This window comes from Pelmatolapia mariae, linkage group LG18 (assembly GCF_036321145.2).
Source record: "Pelmatolapia mariae isolate MD_Pm_ZW linkage group LG18, Pm_UMD_F_2, whole genome shotgun sequence".
In the NCBI taxonomy this organism is placed as follows: domain Eukaryota; kingdom Metazoa; phylum Chordata; class Actinopteri; order Cichliformes; family Cichlidae; genus Pelmatolapia; species Pelmatolapia mariae.
This window is the reverse complement of record NC_086243.1, coordinates 26,617,609-26,641,317: the sequence shown is the minus strand read 5'-3', so window position 1 is coordinate 26,641,317 and position 23,709 is coordinate 26,617,609. Positions and strand designations below refer to the sequence as shown.

General features: G+C 40.1%; 2 protein-coding genes across 2 annotated transcripts; both read right to left on the bottom strand.

Annotated features, from left to right (window-relative positions):
* Nucleotides 1–1,881: 1,881 nt before the first annotated feature.
* On the bottom strand, nt 1,882–6,414 carry LOC134616897 (zinc finger protein 8-like). Its single transcript, XM_063461962.1, has 4 exons — nt 6,066–6,414; nt 5,761–5,825; nt 3,680–3,773; nt 1,882–3,588 (listed from the first exon to the last, which is right to left on the bottom strand). Exons 1-4 carry the CDS (start codon nt 6,271–6,273, stop codon nt 2,522–2,524), a joined length of 1,434 nt encoding a protein of 477 aa, XP_063318032.1. The 5' UTR covers nt 6,274–6,414; the 3' UTR covers nt 1,882–2,521.
* Nucleotides 6,415–9,878: 3,464 nt separating this feature from the next.
* On the bottom strand, nt 9,879–22,622 carry LOC134616896 (sal-like protein 3). The gene is made up of 4 exons (XM_063461961.1): nt 22,233–22,622; nt 18,457–19,044; nt 12,729–13,484; nt 9,879–12,218 (listed from the first exon to the last, which is right to left on the bottom strand). Exons 1-4 carry the CDS (start codon nt 22,468–22,470, stop codon nt 11,410–11,412), a joined length of 2,391 nt encoding a protein of 796 aa, XP_063318031.1. The 5' UTR covers nt 22,471–22,622; the 3' UTR covers nt 9,879–11,409.
* Nucleotides 22,623–23,709: the final 1,087 nt, after the last annotated feature.

The following is a 23,709-nucleotide window of genomic DNA, read 5'->3' as shown; positions in this document are numbered from 1 at the left end:
CCAAGTGAGCTGACATTACTGTCACCGGAGCAATCCCACAATCCAAAAGGCTTATCTTATAAACTACAGGAAGCAGTTTTATCCAAATGACCTCAGGCCTGTTACAGCCTGTGTACGACTCAATCTACTGTCTCAATGTTACAGGGTTTCTCCTCTTTAAGAGCCTGACAGTCCAAGAGAAAACAGCGAGTGAAGAACACAAAGCACGAAGAGGTGGAATAACGCAAAGAGACAGAGACAAGTGCACTAGAGGCTGATGTGCCTGTTGCAGGACTGTCCTGAGAGTAGTTTATGTAAGAGGCTGTAAAATACATGAAGTTCACAGGCAGGTGGTTGCTGTTAGTTCCTGTAATAAACATCAAAGTGTGAACTCCCTGTTCCTGTTCAGGCAGCAGCATAGTTCCCTTTTTGCTCAGTCACCCTGGATGAGTTACAACGCCCTCTGCTGGCATCTCATCTAATGGACTGACTGCAAATCTGATGAGTACATGGCATGATGCAGTAGTGTCTGTTCGCAGTTTCAGTCTGTTGTTCGGTGGTCGGCAGGCAAGTTTTGTAGATATAAATCATGTTATTGTCACTTCAATTTGATTTGATTTATATAACACCAGATCCCAACAGTCACCTCAAGTTAAAGAGCCCACAATAATAGAGACGTTTAATTGTCGTGCAATTAAAATGTTACGATGCTTATATAAAATGATAAGTGTATAAATGCTAAAAAAAAGGGTCATTTTCACATGTTGGTGGGTGTTTGTTAGGTAAAATAAAATTAAATCTAGATAAGGACATTCAGAAGATTAAAATTAGTTGCCATGACTATTGCTGAAGTTTTGTAGTTTGCAGAAAAGCAGACAGAAATTTGGTGGATTACAGTAGAATGATATAATCTGAGCATCGTCTGATTGCTGACCGAGTAAATTATTAGCAAATGTTCCTATTAAATATCTTGTATGTGTTACAAAATCAAATCTTAAAATCAAATGCTTGTTTTTTTCATGTCTTTCATCTAATTGGTTTTTGGACCATTGTTTTTCTTTGTGAACCTGTCGGTGTGTCATCAGGGCAAAATTTCATCCTTGTTTCAACAAACAAGAACTGCTACAAAGGTGGTCCCATAGCAACAGTGTTTATATGTCTGTGTGTCTGCCTGTTGCATATTTGGATGTCTTTGGACCAAATTGTGCCGCAAAGGTTATTCAAGACACAAAAAGTTAAAGCTGTGGTTTGAAACTTTTTAAGGGAAAAAAACCCCAAAGGTTTTACTAATGCTAAAATTCAGCTCGTATCTGTTTCTACTGTTAAAGACTCACAAAATTGGTGAATTACTTAATGGTCAACGTGACAAGAGTGTTGGAAAGGTCTGAGGATGAGTTAAATCATGTTAATCAGTCATATATCTTTTTTGACAGTTAATGGACTAAAATAATATTTGCAGGCCTAATTTTGAATGATAGTGAACTCAGGCAAGTAGTTTGAGGAACTCCGTGTCAGCAGGGAGTGGTTTTCTGGTTCAGCTGTATGAAGGAGAGCTGGAGCGGTGTGATAGGAGCACTGCCAGCTGAGGAGAGGCACACCTGTCTCGCAGTGAGAGTTTTCAGAGCAGCCAGCGCTCCACGGCCAGGCACGTGAAGTGGAGCAAACAGAAGTGTGTACCTGAGGGTTATAGTCACATAACTGTGGGTACAAACCACAATGTGACATTCATTTTTTCTACCCGAGTAGCTGCACCCAAGAGCTCGAAGTTTGTTGTTGAAAAAAATGTGACGTCCAAAACCAGAAACACTGACAAAACCCTCTATCCCTTCATCCATCTAAAGGTCTGAATTTAAGTCTTTCATGTGAGTATAACAGTAAAAAAAAATGCATCTGTTGGTTTTGATAACAGTTTTAATATAAAGCATAACAAAGAGCAAAGGGTTTATGGGAAGAGTTTCATGGAAAATCTAACAGAGAGGACGAGTCAGGCAGGCTTAGAACATCTGACATTAAAGCACAAACCTGAGAAAAGTTTGAATGAATTTGAATGAAAAACCTTTGTCAGAGTGAATGGGGGGTAATGAGCATCTTGTGCTTGTAAGGTTTCAGTACTGAGATGACACGAACCCCAGTTCGACATGAGAAGCAAAAACAAACAGGAAGTCAGAGCAGATCTGCACTTATGCAGGTAACTAAGAGCAAAGCCGCGTGGTTTTAGATGATGACTCAGCCATTTAAGAGCTTGGTTTGTTTTCCTTTTTTTCCATTTTTTTTGGATTTCTAGCTTTGGAAGGGTTTCACAAACATGTGAACGAGGGTGCAGTTCAGTTTCACATTTTGATCATTTTAAGTACTTAAAAAGAAGCAAACATGTTGATATCCACGCAGATGGATTTTGCATAGTAAAATATGCATTAGTATACAAAGTTGTTCAGTAATGCCATATGGTTAAAAAAAAATTCCAATGGAAAAAAAAAAGCTGCCGCTCACTGAATATTTGATTCTCAGACTGTCGTCTTTCACCTGAACCTCTCGCACCACCTCAGCTGTAGGTGTGAATGATTCTGTGCCGCTTTAAATGATGCATGAGGATGAAGGTTTTCCCGCACTGTGAGCAGCTGTATGGTCGTTCCCCGCTGTGCGTCCGCTGGTGGACCCTCAGGCTGCTCTGCTGCGTGAACCTCTTCCCGCACTGTCCGCAACCGTACGGCTTCTCTCCCGTGTGAGTCCGGTGGTGTATGCTGAGGTGCGACGAGCACTGGAAACTCTTCCCGCACACCGTGCACCAAAACGCTCGCTTTCTCTTGTGGCTCTGCTGGTGCAGCTTGAACTGGTGGAGGCGGCTGAACGACTTTCCGCACTGCGAGCACCCGTAGCATCGGGCCGTCCCGGAGAGGGGTTTGTGTAGGCTGTGAGGGTTAAAGCTGCTCGGTGTGAACGTGTTGTGCGACTGAGTTACAACTGGTCCATCCCGAGTTGCGGTCTCCCTCTCAGGGTCTTCCTCTAGCTGGCTCAGGTGAGTGGAGTGTGGCGCGTTTCTCTGCGGGTAAACTTGTTCCTTCTGCTTGTCTTGCTGCAACAACGGAGCCTGCGACCTAGGCTGGAAATCTGACGACTGTGGAACATCCTTCTGATATTCACTGTTGTAAATCCCATTGCAAAGCCTCTGAGAAGGCAACTGCTGGACGTTAGTCGACTTGCTCGGGTTAGAAGCTACATTTGGATCTGAATGGTCCGGGTACGTGCTGGAATACTCCTCTACTACACTAGAGAAGTCAGGGAAACCAGTGTCAATGTCATTACCTTCAATTATGGACGACCAAATTTGGTTCTCCCTTTCATCCAATGAAAATTCAGCAGCAAGTTGCGTCTGCTTCCCCACATTGTGCTGGCACCCATCCTGTCTGAATGCCAGTCGGTCTTCTTCCTTCTCTGTCTTCACTGTGAACTGAAGGCTACTGATGTCTACTGCATGCTGGGCAGAGTTAAACGAGTCACTGAACTCTGATGGCTTCTGTCTGGCAACCTCTGGATGGGTTAACTGGTGGCCCTCTTCAAACTGCTGGTTCTCTGGAGCACTAGCAGTGTTAGAGTACTGAACAGCAGAACCTGCGGGTGACAGGTGTTAGGAGACTTCAGGTGGGGGTGTAAAGTTCAATTAAGGTTTAATTCTTGCACAAAACCTAGGTCTTCAACTCACCAATTGGTCCAGCAGAATCACTGATCCACAGTGCCTCATCTGGACTTTCTTCTTTAATTGTGAAGGAAACAGTGGCATCTTCAATCTCAGGAAACTACACAAAAGGGCATGGATTACCTGATTTGTTTTTCAACTTGAGAACTTCTAAGATATACGGTAATAATATAGAGATTGCAACACCGGAATCTGCCAAATTAAGTTTTATATTTCACTTCTTTTAGCTTTGTTTTCCCCTCTACAAACAACTTACTAATTATTAATCCACCATTTTTGGTGTTTTTAAACCTTTTTTTGGTAACACAGCTACCTGCCATAAATAGAAACACCTATGGGAGTGGTGGCACATAAGCAAAGTCTCAGCAATGAAACCAAAACTATAAGATTAAGAGGTGACATTTCCGCAGCGAGGTGACATTTATCATACAACTGACACTATTAGAATAACACACAGGTTTTTGATCCAGTTTTTGAACTAGTTTCACCAGTGTCAGCTGCCCATTTTCCCCCCATTTTTCTTTTACAATTTGTGAAAAAAATATATACACCCACTAAAAATTTCTGGATTTTTTTATTTACAAAGGCAAACTTTTAATTCTTTTGGAAAACAAAATAAAGATGACGCTTTAAGATAAAGTTACCGTTTCAATCATTTACAGTACAAAAACAGCAACAGCAATTACTTTAAATGGTGAGTGAGTGCCTAGCAGAAATACAGTGAGGTCCTTCTGAGCCTCTGAAAATGGGGAACTGTGCATAAAATGCCCATAACTCCTGAAAGGTTAATGCAACAGTTTTGTTAAACCCCTTCAATTAAAGGCTGAAAGTCTGCGCTTTCACCACATCTCGATTGTTTGATCTAAAATCCACTCTGCTGGTGTACAAAACTAGAAATCTTATATCCACGTCCAAACACTGTAACTTTTTGTAGGCTTTTCGGAAGTGTTCATCAGTCTGGGTGTGAAAATTTCTGATCACTCTGACATGAAAGATTTTTGAGAATCCCCTCAATGCAAACTCAACAGATGACCTCACATTATATCTAAGCAGCTTTTAATATAAAGTAGAACTCACAAGTAAATAAATGACTATAAGCGACCTTACTGCAGAGGCAGCGAAACAGCGCAAAACCACAACACTTCCACCACTAAACATCACAGATGGTGAACAGTTTTTCTCATGAAAAGCTGTCTTTTGTCTGCACCAAACATGTCTACTATTACTCCAGCCATACAGCTCTACTGTTTCTTTATTTTTCCGATGCTAACACTTTGACACTAACAGCTAAAGAATAAATGAACAAATGCTCAAGTTTTTGCAAGACTTCTTGTTGCATCAGTCAATCTACCCCTGGGTTGAACTGACCTTCCACGTGTGGGGTTTTTTATTTCATATCATTTGGAGATATGTTTGAATTCCCATGCTCACAGGCAGCACAAGTTTTCTTGTTTTGATTTGTTTGTGTTGGTTTTTTTTTAAATGAAGACACTCTTCAGATATTGTCTTGATGACAACCACAAACTTCAACAGCAAAGAGAACAGCAGAGCACAAACCTCACAGCTTTCAGCTGTCACTGTTAAAGGAAGCTCAAATCGCTGACGCCTAACCTGGAACTGATTTTAAGTCTAGGTGTGTGACACATAGAGGGGTAACAAAATTACTCTAGAGGCAAATCTTACCCCATCGTAGCCACCATGAAAGACCTACAGGTGCTATTTTGAAGGATTATTGAAATAACTTTAATTTAACAAGGAATAAAATTAACAGTTTGTTGACTTTTCTTCAAAACATTTTTTTATCCTTCAATCACCATTTTTGCTGTTACAAAATTATCCCTTAGATGTCACTTCATGGTTGTTTAAAGGCCAGGTCGCCCTTTTAAAATATCTAAATAAGCATAGTTACTTTTTCTATGTAGCTGGTGTGTTTTTAAACTGTGTAAACATTGAAACTTGCAGCAACATGTTCATTTCATGTATAACTTCTCTAAAAACAAAAAAGGTTGTTTTTTTGTTTGTTTTTTTAAAAAGAGCAAATGTTGTCTAAAAGGCAACAATTATTAGAGCATGTAGTAAACACAGACCTTCATATCTCTTGCAGGGTGCGGACAGTTGCTCCCCACATCAGTTCCTCTGTCCATGTAGTTTTCTGGTTGCAGAAGGAAAGAAAAATTTCAATTTGAAAGCTCGAGCCGAGGAAAAGTAGATATTATTTGGAGGGGGAGTAAAATACCTCGAAATTCATTTACAAAAATAAGCAGAGGTTAATATAAAACACATCATCGGTGGCTTTTTAAATCAAATTCTTCCTGCGTTTGGTTCTACTTCTACATTTAGATGCACAACACACTGAGTTGTCAGTTGGCACAAACAGTGATGAAAATCTTACCGAATCCTCGCTGCAGCTGCGCATTTTTGCTCTCCATCAGCAGCAGTTTCCTCTTCAGCATCTCGTTCTCGCTCTGCTTTCGGGATATTTCAAGATGCAGAAACGCACATTTGTCATCGACTAGTTTGGATATCTCTGCCACTGCTGCCTTCACCAGAACCTCCATTATTGAGGATAACTGTGTTTGAAAGGGAATGCACGTCGCCATGTTGACTCATTCAAAGTAATATATGCCAGGTAAATGAAGAATTAGTAAGTGCTTCCAAGCAGTGGTTTAAAAAATGTGAAAAGAAGCGACGCAGTAGAAAATTTTTACATCCCTGTGAGCATCATGCTAGCTCAAACCTTTCTTCCGTGTGGCGGAGGGCTTTACCATAAATACACGAATAGAGGCGCGGTGGAATAACAGGTACGAGGCCTTCATCCTTCTGAGTCATCACCCATGGGTGTTAAATTTGAGCTAAAACTGCACGTAGAAAGGAAATTGTGGGTTAAGAAATAAGATAGAGATAAAGGTCAATAACCAGCTCAAAGATTAGTTTTGATTCTTGTTGTATTTAATTGGGAAATATGCCACATGGTCTCAAAAAACAAGTCAGATTGTACTTACAAATACTCATTGCAGCAGTAGTAAAAACTAAAGAAAGATAGAAAAAATGTTTGAATAAAGAAAGTTCAGGAAATGTGTGCAAATGGAACAACAGACCTTCTCTTTGGGAGTCCAGGACATCAGTACAATATTTAGAAAATACAAGAAAACATACGTGGATACCTTAATCTATTTGATTTGCTTTTATATGAATTTGTTTGGAGACCTTTTTTCTGTGTAAGAAGAAATAGATCTCTTGATACAAATGAGTACCAGACTAATCATACCTCTAGACTAAACCCTTAACACACCCGTCAAAAATATGTTATCCTTCTGGAAGCAGCCATCTGTAGATGGGTACACTGTGGTCAGATAGACTGTGGTGTTTAAAGAAAGCTCAATTGGTACCAAGGTGCCCGAACTGTGCCAAGGAAAGATCGACCACACTGCTACACCACCAGCAGCACTCCGAACCCCAATTTTTCCTCAGATTGTGACCCTAAAATCTGATTGTTGCAACAGAAATCAAGACTCATCACTCATATTGTACAGTTTTGGTGAGCCTGTGTGAACTGTAGCCTCAGTTTCTTGTTCTTAGCTGCCAGCACCCAGTGTGCTGTTTTCAAAAAAGTTTGAAACACACAAAACAGATTTGAGAAACCTAAATCCAGCCACTCGTGGTGGGTCACAATTAATACCAACTTTCATTGAGACCATCTTTCACTGACAGTTTAAAGTTACTGTGGAATTGTGCCTTTACCACTGCCCTCGACTCAGGATGAAGCAGACACCAACTTCGAAGAGCCAAAAGAAACACGTGCACATTGTCACAGGGCATTTGTGGCAAGCAAAATTTAAAATGTTTATGGCTTGGTGCCACAGACAGTTGATTGTCTCTAGAAGTAATAACTCCCTTCATAACAGCATCTCACAAGCCTTAACGTGATAACTAAAAACTCCACGTATTCATCCAAATGTGCCCACGGCAGGATCTTAAGAAACACAACATGGCAACAACCAAAATGCCGTTATTGGGGTTCAAGATCAGGGTTTTACAAACCGATCAAGGTAGTCACGGTAACATCGCCCATCTTTTAAATCTCCTCCTTTTAATCTCAAATACACAACTGAATTTAACTACTCTCTTATTACTGAGCTTATTACTCCCCACAAACATGCTACACATAGAAACTGCATAGTGATGAGTCAAATGTCCTCCAGAACTACAGGTAGATGCTGGCATGAGATGTCAGAGAGACAGATTCTTTACACTTAAATAGACTTGGTGCGATGTGATGTCTGCCTCAACTAACTCACAGGCTTTGCTCATCAGCCATTCATCTTCCCAAGTCACACACTGGCCCACTTTAGAATATGCAGTTACTGTAACAGACGTATCCAGGGATCCTAAAAAATGATAAAGCATCTTATTAATTGGAAAAAAAAAAAAACGTAATGTCAAAGGTCCCATCTGTGATTTTAGAACTTATACATTTTGTGTAAATTAGGCTCCTTCAAGGATCCCTACAGGGTCCCAATTTTACATTTTTTCCAAGAATATGGAAAAACTGGAAGACTAGGAGGAAGGTAGGAGATGTAACAGAATGGAGATAAGGAAGAAATCAGCATTTGAAAGATTTAACATTTAGTAATTACTTAGACTGATCAATACGAAAAGAATCCACAACTCAAACACAGAATTTTGCATTTATTAGAAAATACAAAAGAAGAAAATTATATTTTGTTATTCACATATTACGTATCCTTGAATATGTAGTCCAACTTCATGTACAAAGTGAATTTAAATCTTTCCACAACGGCCTTGGGTTTCAGCAATTGTTGATCAGCAGCCTTGTGTAATAAACCACTGTACTAAAGTAAACAGAAAACACTTCATATAAGGAAGGGGGAAAATTATAAGAGGTTTACTTTGTGATGCACTTTTGAGAGGCATCAACACTGCAGTGGCAGGTTAGGAATTTCATTTCCATGGGAAAAAAAAACCCAAAACAAACAAAACAGAAGCACTCAAATGATACAAGAAATAGTTTTGTGACACAATGTCTGCCTCAGACAGTCTCTCTGTAGGCTTGGTCGGTGCTATTTTAATGGCCTCTTTAAGTCCATTTGTCCATCTAACAATTCAGGACAGTTGTCTATATAAAATACTCAACACTGCTTTAGTAACTAGTTTCTGGATTATGTCTTTGACCCAGGTCATAAATAAAAATACATTTCACATAATAAATATCAACGTGGGTAGGTATAGGTAGTCAAACAAACAAAGAGAAACTTCAAAGTCTTTGACCATTTGAAATTCTTGATAGTCACCATAGATGTAAATGAGGTATTTAATGCACAACCTTCTCTTTGATTCTTCATCATTAACTCTCATCCTTTCATTTCTTCATGGAAATTGTGGGGGGGTTTTTTTGGTTAGCGGAAAATGTCACATAATTGAAATCTTGGCTCGACTGGAAAGTTAAAGACTATCCACCTGTAATTTGTCTTGTTTAAGACCAAACTTGCAGAATGTGGCACTACAGTGCAAGCACAAATTTCATGCAACTCTAGAAGATACCGTGATTTGAGGTTCAGTGTGCAGCCCATAAGAGGACAGAAATAAAATGCTGCAAAGCAACTATTTGAATGTCTTCGACTAAATTTAAAACTTACCTTACAGTAACTTCTACAACAGTTAAACTCCGTGTGGGTGAACTACACACCAGCTCATATCTTAAAATCTATTTTACTGATGCAAAATTAAAATATTTTACTTTAGCAGCAATGGCATGATGTCTCAACCAAAGTTTAGAAAAACTGGTCCAGTATACTTGCTTCATTATATATGCTATAGTATGGAACAGCAAATAAAAGAGCAGAAAGCGCTACATTTCAATGTAATGTGTTAAAATAATGCATGCACTTGTACCAATAAAAACAATCAAATATTTTCGAATTGATATGTGATAATGAGAAATGAAATCTATGTTTGTAACTATTTTGTCTATCTTTTAAAAATGTAATTCAAATGTAAAAGGACACATTTTAAGAAGCAGGGCCCTTTAAAATTCTATTAAAAAGCTGAACAGTGTCATATGGGTTGAGGTAATGGTTGATTACAGGACTGTACTGGCTACTATAATAAAATAAAATACTATTGACACAAAATAAATGTCTTTGAGAAGTTTACATTAAAAAATTTTTGAAGTTATGCACTTAAATAACAGAAAAAGCTTTTAGTTAGTAGCTTGCAAATATCAAACATTTGTTTTTGGCCTGTTACTAACAAAAAAAAAAAAAAAAAAAAAAAAAAAAAAAGGTTAGTAACACATAAACTAATGACAAGTCTGAGTAACTGCTCCGTTTACAGACAAGAACATCTGACAGCTTCTAATGTTTCTCACCTACAGAGACATAATGGATTCACTTGTGCAAAAACGCTCCTGTTTTTCTGAATCAGTGAGACCAGTCCATGCACATGCAGCACTGTTTGTTCTGTCTGTGCTGCTGGTTAACTCAGGTACCAGATTTTGTTTAGATGCTAAAATCGGTAATTTTAGCCCATTAAAATGTGGTTTTCTAGGCTTATATAATTCACCTTTATGAAAATAAAAGTGTTGCAGGTGCATAAATGCTAAAAATGAGTTGTTTGAGCCAACCAAAGAAACATATTTCACGTAAGATCTCAAAAGAACACGAAAGCTTGATTTCTTGAGTAGTAATGATAATTCCTGACTCCCCACTTAGTGTTACACAGTTAGAAATGAGCTTCCTATGAAGGGTGGCTGTCCTCTCCCTTAGAGATAGGGTGAGAATTTCAGCCATCTGGGAGGGGCTCAGAGTAGAGCCGCTGCTCCTCCACATCGAAAGGAGCCAGTTGAGGTGATTCGGGCATCTGACAAGGATGCCTCATGGGTGCCTGCTGGGTGAGGTGTTCAGGGCATGTCCCACCTGGAGGAGGCCCCGGGGCAGACCCAGGACATGCTGGAGAGATTATATCTCTCGGCTGGCCTGGGAACGCCTTGGTGTTCCCCCAGACAAGCTGGAGGAGGTAGCTGGGGAGAGGGAGGTCTGGGCTTCTCTGCTTAGGCTGCCGCCCCCACGATCCGGCCCCTGATAAGCGGAAGAAGATGGATGGATGGATTTACTTTTGCTCACGTTTAAAACTTTGGGAGATACTGCTATTTTTGTATGTTGATGTTTAAGGGATCCCAGAAAAACACTTGAATATACAGCAAACAGTTTGTAATGTTATCAACTACATGACTCAAAGACTCTCTCCTCTTTTAGGATTTTAAGATCTCAAGTTTTTCTTTGGATTTCCAAGATAATTATAGTAATTCAGAAAAAACACAGGTGTATTTTTGTTCATGTCAAGTGAATGCATCGCGCTTCCATACTCTCAACTTTGTTTCTCTCCTCATATTAATTACACTATTGTGAAAGGCACTCAAGAGCCCAGCACAGAACAATACAGAGCAAGTAAAGAGCGGTTGTGTTGCAGAGCAATTACACTCCTCAATCAATTCAAAAACAGATGAAGTGGTTCGAAGCAGCAGGAAAGCATTTCTGTGAGCACTTAAAAATGTCACAGAAGTCAGATGGATCAGTCATTTTTGTGCTTGGAAAAAAAAAAACCTACCTCAAGATTTTGTTCTTCAGATTCAGCCTTTGAGAGTTTTACTACAAGTGTTTATATAAATAATATGAATAACTGTACTTGTGTGCTATGCTTATATATTTTTGTATATTTCAGTCCACATGCAGTTTAAGATGCAGTTTCAGGATGCTCATCTGGTTAAAACTCTTTCCACAGATCTCACAGCTGAAAGGCTGCTCTGTGATTTTCTCACACTGGTGTCTCTGAAATATATCGAAGCTATCAAAGCTTTGGCCACAGTTCGAGCATATGAAGCAGTTTTGCGTGGCAGATTCCTCGCCACAGTTTCCCTCACGGTCAGCTGACGAGTTCATGTTAAATCCAAAAACACTCCCTTCAGGAGTCCGGTCATTCGCTGTGTTGTAATCACTCACAGCCACCTTGTGTATGATATGCTGATTGTGTGGCTCAGGTGTGAGAGTTATATCAGAGCTGCTGGGTTGCATGCCTATGATAGAATACTGGTCGCTGAGCATCATTTCTTCATTTTCTTTGTTGTCTAGAAAAGGCAGATCCTTGATCGGCGACGTATATCCCTGCTGCTCACTCGCGGCTCCGGCAGCAGGACTGAGGTGATACTTGACATCTTGTAGAAGTACACAGACGGTTTGTTCAGGGGCATCGCTGCTCTTCTCCATCCCAGATGTCCACAGCTGACTTTGATCTGGTGCTGCCGTGCCATTGTCAGTCCCTACCTGACCTACAGCCTGAAAATCCTCTCCATTAGGCTCCAGCTTTACCATAACCGTTTCCTCCCTGGCCGTCTCACCGTATGTGGGGCCTGGTAAGGGTTCCTCAAAAGGTGGTAGTCCATTCTTAGATTCTGCCATGTTCTGCAACAGTTGGTTATCAGGAAGTGTAAACATCATGTGCTGGGGCTCCAGCACATCTGGGTTTTCTCCTTTCCAGAAAAAACAAGAACAGACGTTAATTAGCAGATAGTGTTAGCCAACAAATTTTATATACAGTAGTGCTGGTTGTTTTCACATATGGATCCCATAAACTGGAAAATACACATTTAATGGGGATATAGAAATAGGATCTCCAATATGTTCAACAAACAAAAAAACAATTCACAGCTTTCACCGGACTGACATGAACCGCTCCACAGGAAGCTGTATCACAGTTGACTCCTGGTTTCAGCATTGATAAACTCATAATATTTATCATGACCAAAACTAAATGAATTATACTGTTAATTTGCTTTTTTTCCCTAATGAATTTCTTCAGAAATAAATTTCTTACCATGTTGTGAAACCTGTGCGTCTCATTAGGAAAAAAGTACGAGTTTTTAAGCTTTAACAAAAATGCACTATTCCAGCTACCAAAACGTGTACCTGCTTTTTTCCAATCATCTATAATGTTATAGAGAAGTTCTGTCTTTCAAACGATACTTTTGCCCCTTGCTTACCATTTCTGTGTGTCTTCATGTGGCCTTTGAGGCTACTCTTCTGATTGAAGCACCTCCCACAGATGTGGCAGCCGTATGGCTTCTCACCGGTATGAATTCGCAAATGCCTTTCAAGGTGTCCGGCTCGCTCGAAGATCTTGCCGCAGTACGAGCAGATGAAACACTTCTTTGGTTTGATTACCTGAAAAGATCTGCTTCTCCTCTGATGCACGTGATTCATCAAGGTCTCTGTCATACCGTGTAAGCCTCCTTCTTGTGAGATCATAAGAGAGTCTGAGGATCCAAAGGGCGTTTGGGAGATCATGCTGTTTTTGAGTTCGCTGTACGGTTTTCCTGGGAAAGAGAAGGTGCTACAAGAAGCTTCAGCTGGTGGCGGGAGTAACTGAGCCATCCCGGGGAACGATGGCATGTTTTGCTCCGAGCTGCTAAGAAATTCTGTACTGCCCATCTCGGGGTTGTTTTGTAGTCTGGGCATCCACTGCTGGCTGTCTCTCTCAAACGCTGTGAAGGTGTCGCCGAGGATTTCAACTCCTTCTCTTGTCTGCTCGTTCCCCCCGTGAAAGAGCGGTGGCGGTGTGATATTCTTCTCTGCGGGCTCAGATTTAACCTGTACAGGCGTTGGCAGAATGTCCTCACTCTTAGGTAGAGCATCTTCAACGATCGCTTCTTCAGGGCGATGCGCATCAATAGGTGGATTCACCTCAGGAATCAGTTTCTGCTCAGCCACTTGGATCTCAACAGGTCCTGACTGAATACCTGTTTAAGCAGAGAGAGGAGGACAAATAAGGCAAATCACCTTTTAAACATCGACGATTTAGAGTTTATTCTGGTTTCAGAGGGGATCATCTTATATTCAATCACTAGCTCCTCCAATCCGGATGTCAAAGTATCCATAGATATTTGACCTTGTTGATTCAATGTTGGGTAAAAAGGTGCTTAGACAAAAAAAAGTTAGTGGGGATAGGTTAATTGGAAACACTAAATTACCCATAGGTGTGAATGTGAGTGCGACTGCTTGTCTCTGTCTATGAGTCAGCCCTGTGACAAACTGGCGACCTGTCCAGGGTGTACCCTAAGACAGCTGTGATAGGTTCCAACCCCCTGCAACCCTGAAAAGGATAAGCAGAAGCGGATGGATGGATATGATTTAATATAATGTAAACTTATCCAGTAGGAAATATTTTTTAATGGTGCCAGACTCCTCTGAATTAAAGACTAGATTTCATTTAAAGCACACTTAAAGACCCTCCAAGAATGTGGAAAAATTAATTTTAAATATAGGTTTCCTGTCCAGACTGAATATAAATGACACACTGATGTTTTTGGCCAGAATTTGGCCTGTAGGCACCACAGGACCTCCAGGAGGAACTGGAGAAAACATTTCTGGGAAAATGACGCCTGAAAACACTCAACCCACTGTCACTGCAACTTCAGAGGTGTAAATGAAAATGGTGGTTGGAATAAGGTCTGCTACGACGCCTACTGTGGTGTTCCAGTTATTTAATTAATGGATAAGTTAATCAAAAATAAGCATTTTTTTATTATTTAAAAGTCATTTTAGTCATTATTTAGGCAAAAAAAACAAATCAAAAGCAAAGATTAAACTGGTGCATGTTCTCAAATTTGAGTCAGGTGTATGTCTGTGGTGTTTTGTGACCTCCAGTTTTTTGTTCAGCGCTTCTCAGAGTGTCAGTTCACACCAGAAGTGAAGCGTTTAGTCTTGGGGGGGGTCTTTGATATTGAAAACTGACCAGATTCTCCGCCTCCCTAATCTGCTCCGTGCAACGTGAGGCGTCTTCATCAAAAATAGACCCGGCTCCATTTTAAGCAGCACTGAGACCTCAAGTCACTCCTACAATGCTTCTGAATCACACAGCAGCACATCTGGTAGAACTGTAATCATCATTTTGAGTGGGTGCAATTAGCTCCAGAGGCTTGAGAGCCAGAACATGCAGCCATGTTTGGTATATTCACGGGTTTAGCAGGTTTCAACCTCACACTACAGAAATGGTTTAAAACTGCAAAGCGAGCCCCACTGGCAGCCACAGAGCAACTGAGGGTAGAAACTGCAATTAAAAGTATTTAATCATTTTGAATTTGTCTATTTATTGGGTGAAAGGAATATTCTGCTCACCCCTAAGTTAAATGTTAAAAACTTCTTTTTTATTGTTAATGATTGATAAAAATATGAGGTGTAAACATTTTTTGGTTTTTTGAGCAGGTCATACCTGAAAATGTTTCCTTGAGACCAAAGTGATCAGCTGGTATGGAAAATAATGCTCCTGCTTCTTTACCATCAGCAGTTTAAGCTTTAAGCCGTTTAAAACATAAGCAGTTTAAGCTTTAGAAATTCTTTCCTTTAAACACCCACAGGGAAGGAAACTCGCGACCCCTGCTTGACAATAATCATGATGTCGTCTATGAAGACATCTGGAAACGGTTTGGATTTGACGCCACACACGAACACATTGAACACAAAGTTATGGTGGCTTACCAACTATGCTAAATACTTTGAGGGAACCCCTGAAATGATTTATTATGTTTCATCTGCCTGCAAACACAGAGGGTCATTTTTGTCCTCGGTGTTGCTTGCTATGCTCTGCTAAGATGAGCAGAAAATAAGCTGAAAATTGGTTAATTGTCTGAAGGTCTTGAGGGCACTGAACATCTCAATAGTGTCATGTTACATGCATGAACTGGGTTTCAACCTCGGTAACTAATATCCAATGGATCTTGTACAGAGGTCGGTGGTCTTGCCCTGGGTAGCACAAAGCTAACAATTGGCTCTACAAGGCAGGAAGGGGGACTCTGCTGTTCACTGAGACCTTTTAAGTCACCTTCCCCTCCACTCACTCACTGTCATCACACCTAACCCACATAATTTTTTCCTGTGCTTACTGACTTCAAACTGTGAACCAAGACTCAGAGACAGAAGATAAAAATAACACACCACAGCGTACAACTAGCTACTAACGTGTCATGTGAGTGACATGAACCTTCAAATTAAAAAGATAAAATTACTGCTTCTATATATTAGGTTTCATATAAATTACATATAATTTTAAATGCGTCTTTAATCTTTCATTCATTCTTATAAGTAAAATCTAAATACTGTACGCTGGCAGAGAGCCAATGACCCCAGGCATCCAAGTTTGATCCTCCACAAATCCGTGAACATCCCTAATCCTGCCCTGCTGAAGAATCGTTGAGCAATGCAGTAATTCCCCACCAACCAAACAGCCACCGGTCCTGACCTCCTTCAGTACGATAACAGAGGAAAGAATGTCTTCATTCTACAATTTAAATCCAGACGTTTATCAGGAGGATACTGCCTGAGTGCACACACCATTATACAGCAACACCCTGATTTACATGTACCTCCAAACTACTGGAGACTTGAAAACTGCCAAGTGTAACACAAAATCTTTTGGCCCTTCTGAGAGCGACAATGATTGTGCAGTTACTGAAATATTTGAGTATGTACGACAGTTGTTTTCACAACTTTTTCTCTGCTCATGTTCAGACTGTTAGAAAAGCAGAGAAGCAGCTTAACTGGGTCCAGGGCTGCTTTCACCCTGAACCTTTTTAGTCATTGTACAAAACGAGCTGCATGCGAGGATGTAGACCAACTGTCTTTCATCTGTCAATATAAAGTCACACTCGAGTTAGTTTTGGTTCCATACCTGAATGGCATTATCACCTAAAAACCAACAGTACTTCTGCTAGTAAGAAACCTTCTGAAGCAGATTTCCTGTTGCGTTAGAAGTGAGAACAGGCAGCTTCGAACCATTTTGTGACAGGTTCCCTTTTAGCGTTGTATGAAGTTCCTGTGTGAAAATAGCTCAAACCTTTATGATAAATATGGCGCTAAATGTAAGCATCATGTTTATTTATTTTTTGTTTTGCCAAACCTGCCACCAGTAGGGAGAGCTGTCAATCAATTTGTAGTTCTTCAGAACAATGGCTTAATCTGACAGAGACGTTGCCTAGGACAGAGTTTGTGACTGTGGTTGATGCTCCTGAAAAACTATAATAAGAAGCTTTTGTGTTTGTCTTTGTGTCTCAAATAATCTAAACGAGCTTTCTGCACTAACCATTTTGGTCGCTTCTGAAAAGCTAATTGGTCGACATACTGTTCTTATACAAAATCTGTTTGTTTCTTTGTCTGCCAACTACGCTTAAACAATCGTGAGTTGAGCAACCAAACTTGGAGGACAGGTGCATCTAAAGATGGAAGCAACATGGAAGAAAAAAGTGAGGAGAAAAGAACGTGAATGACATTTGGTGACTTCAGGTGACTATGAGTGAAATAACTGCTAGCAGTTGAAGTGGGACAGGACTCCAACATGAGAGTGCAGGACCAATGAGAGTACAGGAAACTGTTGACTAGCATACAATCTTAGAGAGTTACCAAGGCAACCAGAACCTGGAATGTCAGCAATTGAGCAGCTGTCAGCTTCACAGCAAAGTGCAACAAGCAAAGTGCTTTCAGCATGAACAAAGTTCATATCTCTATCAAGTATATCATGCCATCCTGTTGCCTAGCAACCACCAAACAATAGGTAGGTATGCACCTATAACACCTTATAAAAAGTATTGTATAATTTGTATAATTTTAAGTTCACAGTAACATCTCATTTAGACCCACAAAGACTTATTCGGGCATGTCCTGTTGCTTCGGAACCACCTAGCAATAGGCTAAAATGATCAAGTTTTAGTATTTATTTATCTACGACACCTAGCATGACTGGACTGTGTTCCTGCATTCAAGAAATATCTCTAAAATTAGAAACATCCTGTCTCAAAGTGATGCTGAAAAACTTCTATGCTGAACTATAGTAATTCATTAACAGGCTTTCCTAAAACATTACCTCATTACTCTCAGGAAAAAGTTATTTGTTATACTACTTGTTACAATACTTTCATGTTACTCTGTAAAATAGCTGAAACACTCTGTCTCATAATCACCATTTAACATTATACGTACTCTTCTCACATGAAAGGTCTTGAATAATCAGGCCCAATATTATCTTAAAGACCTTATAATACAATATCACCCCAACAGAGCACGTTTCTGGTTCTTAGGGATTAAAAAGTAGAATAGGAGGCAGATCCTTCAGCTTTCAGGCCCCTGTTCTTCTCTTCTTAAATATTTCCTCTTTGATGAAGCATATAGTTGGGGCTGCTGAACCCTCCCTTTTTTATACTGCAATAGCTTGCTCATAGGAGCTTGTCCGATTGCTGGGGATTTCTCTCTGTTATTGTTGGGTCTTTAGCTTACAATATAAAGCACCTAAATTCGACTGTTGTTGTAATTTGTTTCTATATAAATAAGACTAAATTTAATTTTCATTTCACTGCCAAAAATACATAACACCAAATAATAGTATACATGGGGATGTGCTAGTAGAAGGAATAATACTGCATGATAAATATCTTTAATAGGCATATATCAGCAAAAGAAGAAAGAAAAGGAGTCAGCAAACAGGGTGGGAGACGTTTTAGATGAGTACGTGAGAAATATGTGTCTATATCTGCACCCTCAGAATAGTTTGCATGTTCAGTTGTTGAGTGCTTGAAAGCACTGAAGATGAACACTGCCTTCATTTCCACAACAGTTTCTTAACCACAAGCTTTAACGGACCAAGTGTTTCGCTGATGATAGCTGGTTACAATCCAACTTAAAGCTACAAACTAAAAACCTCATAGTAGGAAGCATTTTACTTACATCTTCTGTGAATCTTTGTGTGCTCCTTGAGGCTGCATTTCTGATTGAACCGCCTCCCACATATCTCGCAGCGGTATGGCTTCTCACCAGTGTGAATCCTTTTATGTCGCTCGAGATGCCCCGCGCGCTCGAAACATTTGCCGCAGTACGGACAGATAAAGCCTTTCTTAAACATCAACCTCTTTACCGTCCTCCTCCGTACCGTGTTGTACGCATTGCGGTACAGACTATAACCCAGTAACCCACGACCAAAGTGGTTCTGCTGAAATCCACCAGAGCTGCTGCAGGACACGACCAGCCCACTGTCCAAAGATGATTCGGGAAGACATGACAGGGAGTTCTGTCCTAAACGTAAATAATGAGAGCTGTTGTGTCCAGCCTCATTTTGTGTCGTCGCTCTCCACTGTCCACTTTCATACAGAGGCAGCTCTTCTCCTGGTTTGTCGGACTGTCTGCTGGCCTCTCGATTTTCCTCCTCCACAGGTTCACATTTGACCTTCACTTCAGGTACAGACAGAATGCCGGGTCCATCATCAGCATGCACATTTTCAAGAGAGTTCTTCAGATCACCAGCACCGCCCTGGCTTTCTGCAGAAAGATAAACATTGATGTTATAACTGAATTAAACCATCACTAACGTAATTCCAAAACAATTAGAAGCCGGAGGAAGTAATATCTCAAGATGGTGAGATATGTGAAATGACAGAAACAAACCAATAACATACATTAAAGTGTTGTAACTTTAATTCTTCCCCAAGATGAGAGTCAAGATAGACATTAGTTGAATGCCATTTGTTCATCTGATTTTGTGTTTACACAACTTTTGATCTGCATTTCATGAAGTTTAATGGAGAGGTGAAGCAGTGGCAAAGGAAGAACTTGTTAAACTTTGGTCTGTTATTACGTTCTAAAAGTTTGAAAAACAGGACATAGGTCTCGGCAGAGTATGGACTCTGCACGCACCACTTTAGTTTCACATTATTCAAGTTTTGAAATCACGTCCTTGGTAAAACTTGCAAAACTGTTACATGGCAATATCTCCAAACACTATGCACCATGCGTGAGTTTAAAACTTTTCACAAGGTGCACAGATTTATTTTGGACCTCATAAATAGCAGCGCTAAAAGTGTTATGTAACCCGCCTCAACAAACCAGAAGTTATTCTTGTGAATGGCATGTAACTAATGAGATCTTGGAGTAAATGTAAATATGCCCTTTTGGATTTTGTTCAAGAATCTAATCAATCCTCTAATGATCGTGTTTCACTAGCTTGACTGTCACAACAGCCTGACTAAGGCTTAAATTTGGCAGGTACTTACATAGTGCTTTCATACTCTAAACGAGCATTCAACATGCTTTTTACTACAAGCCTCATTTAATTGAATTCTATTTATGTAGCACCAAATCACAACAACAGTCGCCTCAAGGCGCTTGATATTGTAAGGTAAAGAATCTACAGCAATAGACAGAAAACCCCAACAATGAAATGATCCCCTGTAAGGAAGAACTTTGGCGATGGTGGGAAGGAAAAACTCCCATTTTGACAGAAGGAAATTTCTGGTAGAAACAGGCTCGGTGGGGCGGGGCAGTCTCCCATAACCACACATAGTGAGTGAAAATAGGTGAGTGAAGAACAAATACTCAACTTAGGCCTATTGTAGTATAACTAAGGGAGGATTCGGGGTTAACTGATCCAGCCCTAACTCTACGGTTTACCATAAAGGAAAAGTTGAAAAGTAATCTTAAAAATCTTAAAAATAAGAGCTGGTTCCACAGATGATGCTTCCCATTTTATTTTTAAACATCCTAGGAATCACAAGTAAGCCAGGAATCCGAGAGACAATTGCTCTATTGGGGTCTTTAAGATAAGACAGGGCCTGATTATTCAGACAACCCCTGCTGGTCCTGGCAGATGGCTGACCTTCCCTGAGGACATTCTGCTGGAGGTTTTTTCCTCTTTAAAAGGGAGTTTTTCCTTTCCATTGTCGCCAAGTGCTTGCTCAAAGCGGGGTTGTTTGATTAGTGTCTTTATCTTACAATATAAAGCACCTTTGACTGTTGTTGTGTTTTGCACTATATAAATCAAATTGAACTGAACTGATGTTGTATGTGAGGAGAAGGATTGTAAAATTAGATTCTGGATTTAACAGGAAGCCAACAAAGAGAGGCCAGTGTGAGAGAAACATGCTCTCTTTTTCTAGTCCCTGTCAGTACTCTCACTGCAGCCTTTTGGATTAACTGAGTTTTTAGGACAGCCTGATAATAATGAATTACAATAGCCCAGCCTAGAAGTAATAAATGCATGAACTAGTTTTTCAGCATCACTCTGAGACTGGATGTTTCTAATTTTAGAGATACTGCGCAAATGCAAGACAGCAGCCCTACATATTTGTTTAATATTGCCCATTGACTCAGAGCTTTCAAACCATTTCTCACTCTGATGGATTCATTGGGGGAGCCAAGGATTCAACCACCCACCCTGCAATTAGCTGACGACCTGCTTTATCTCCTATGCCACAAATCCATGAGCTGTACAGCTCACTAAATATGTGAATATTAGTAATATGTAAAAGCACCACTATCTCGACTTCTTGTACATTTTGGAAAGCTACAGCGCTTAATACATTTTTTAGACGACCATCCAATATAAGATTTATGCCACAGCTGCACTAAATTAACAGTAATTACCAAAATCAATCTTTATGATTCTGTAATGGTTAACCCACCGTATCCACAAGCTCTTTTATTGAAGTAATATTTTTAATACTTTAATATAACTATTGTTGACATACAATAACTTTTTAATTTGGTTTTACAAAAAAGCAGACAAAACTATTACTTTTTTTAAAGTAAGATGACAAATTACTGTTATTTACTTGCATTCACAAACAAAAAATAATATTCATTTTACTGGTTAACTGTCTGATTAATTTCTGACTTCTCAAAGAAGTCCAGTGTGCCAGCTCCAGTGTGAATAATCAAATGTGAATTCAGTCATTTTTTGTTTTAAACATGTTTTTGACAGATTTCTAAAATATGTTCTTTCTTGTTTTTAATGGCAGTTAAGCAATAAATATGGTAAGCACAACTGGTGCACTGAACTCATGCCCGTGTAAGTAATACTGTTTATTCTGACCTATGTAAGCAGGCGGGAGAGACTCATGAAACAAACCAAATATTTGTACCAAATGTTCTTCAAAATGAAACGAATCACTCAAAGATCTACAACAAAGTGAGAAAATAGATTTGTGTATTTCATATCTGTCCCCAGAAAAGGTCCACATGGCATCTGGACAAAAATCTATTTCTAAGTAACTTCTGCTAATATCTTATCGCAAAGAAGAGAAACAATTTTGTAATACTTACATTCTTTTCTTTACACTATATAACTGCAAACACGCCAGCTCATTAAAAAGACCTATTTTGGTCCTCATGTCCTGCAGCCAAAAGATAAATGATCCAAAATGACCACTGGAACGATTTCCCATATTATTGCAGAGCAAATAAAAGCCAAAGCCTTGTGCTGGGGGATTTTTCACAACGTGGCAACACGAACATTTGTTCTTAAATTATTTTTTACACTAGAATTTAATAAAGTATTTCTCTACCTTTACACAACCCCTTTATAAAAGTTTGAAAACTGAGATTTGTGCATTTTTGTCCCTGACAAACCTTGCATGAGTGTACCAGTAAGTTGGCACCCCTCAGCAAAGAGGTGCCAGGTTAGCACGCAGCTACAGGGTGTTGAGGTGTGGTTTAGCTCGGGTCCAGCTCACCATCTCTCCCGTGGTGGTCGGGTCTCAGGGTCACCGCCTGCTGGGTTACTCTCAGCTCGCCGTGCAGGAGCTCGATGTTGCTCTTCAGCTTCTTGATCTCGTTTTCACGCTGGCACATTTCCAGCCGCAGCACCACCATGCCATCCTCCACAACTTTGGCGATTTCTGCCACGGCTGCTTTGGACAAGGCATCAATCACGGAGGCGATCTGGGAGCGCAGAGCAACGCTGCTCAACATTATCGTGAACCGACCAAGGAGTGAAGGAGGGCTGAACTTTAAAGCCAGAGAAGCGGCTCGGTGGGTCCCACGTCAGGGAGGAGAGTTAACGGCCGTGTTTAAGCGAAGCAGGCCGATGCGGGAGCCGCTGGCTCTTCCCAGCCTGCAGGCATTTGGTTAGCCTGATGTTGGTTTTTAATGAGTACAAAGAGATAAACACTTTCTCGTTTTACGGAAGTGATGACACACATACCGTAAAAACGCGGAGAAGAGCGCAACGCATATTGTCACCGCACTTCTGGGGCTGCTGGACCTTTTTTTTTTTTCAACCAAAAGCAAAAAGTCTTCAAAAGACTAAAGTAGTAAGTTTACGACAATCTAGAGAAAACATGCTATTTTCAGGTTTTATCTTAAAGGGACCATATCGATATCGCTTTACTCTTCAAGCATTTACTCATGAGAAGTTTACAATGTTTCCAATCACACCTTTAAGACAGCCCTTACAACACACACAGCAGCTGTGAGAGGAGGTTGCAGGGACTGTCTACAAAGTGCAACACGACAAAAGAAATCATACACTTTCATAACGTTTGAATCTGGATTAATTACAGTATGTTCATATAAAAGTGTTGTAACCAGAGTTAGGGATTATTTTAAATTCCCTTCAGTTCTATGCACCAACACAATGGAGAGCTGCTAAGTTTTAGGAACACCTGAGAGTAAAATTAATATGTGCGGGACTTGTACATATTCAGTTGAAGATTTTCACATTTTTGTTTCGAGTGACCAGATTGGAGACGATTAGAAATGAATATATCAGAGGGACAGCTCAGGTTGGAGACAAAATTAGAAAGGCAAAGTGACGTCTTCATTCTCTGCTGACCGCAGGTTTCCCCAACCTTATAAATAGTATATTTGCATGACTGAATCTAGAACCACTGACTAACAATGGGCCATGAGATCCACGAAAATATCAGTAGATGAGCAGTTTCTGAACTACTCAGATTAGCCTAACACCAACAACCATGCTGCGTTCAAAGTCACTTAAATCACATTTCTTCCCCATGCTGATGCTTGATTTGAACCGATCCTGCTGACCACGTCTAAAGGCCTAAATGGATTGAGCTACTGTCATCTGATTAGATATTTGAGCAGTTATACAGATGTATCTAACCATTTGAATCCCAGAGTTGAAGCTTTAAATGAAAAATGCACTTTCAATTCAAAAAAATGCAATTAACTCATTGTTGTGTTGTCTGC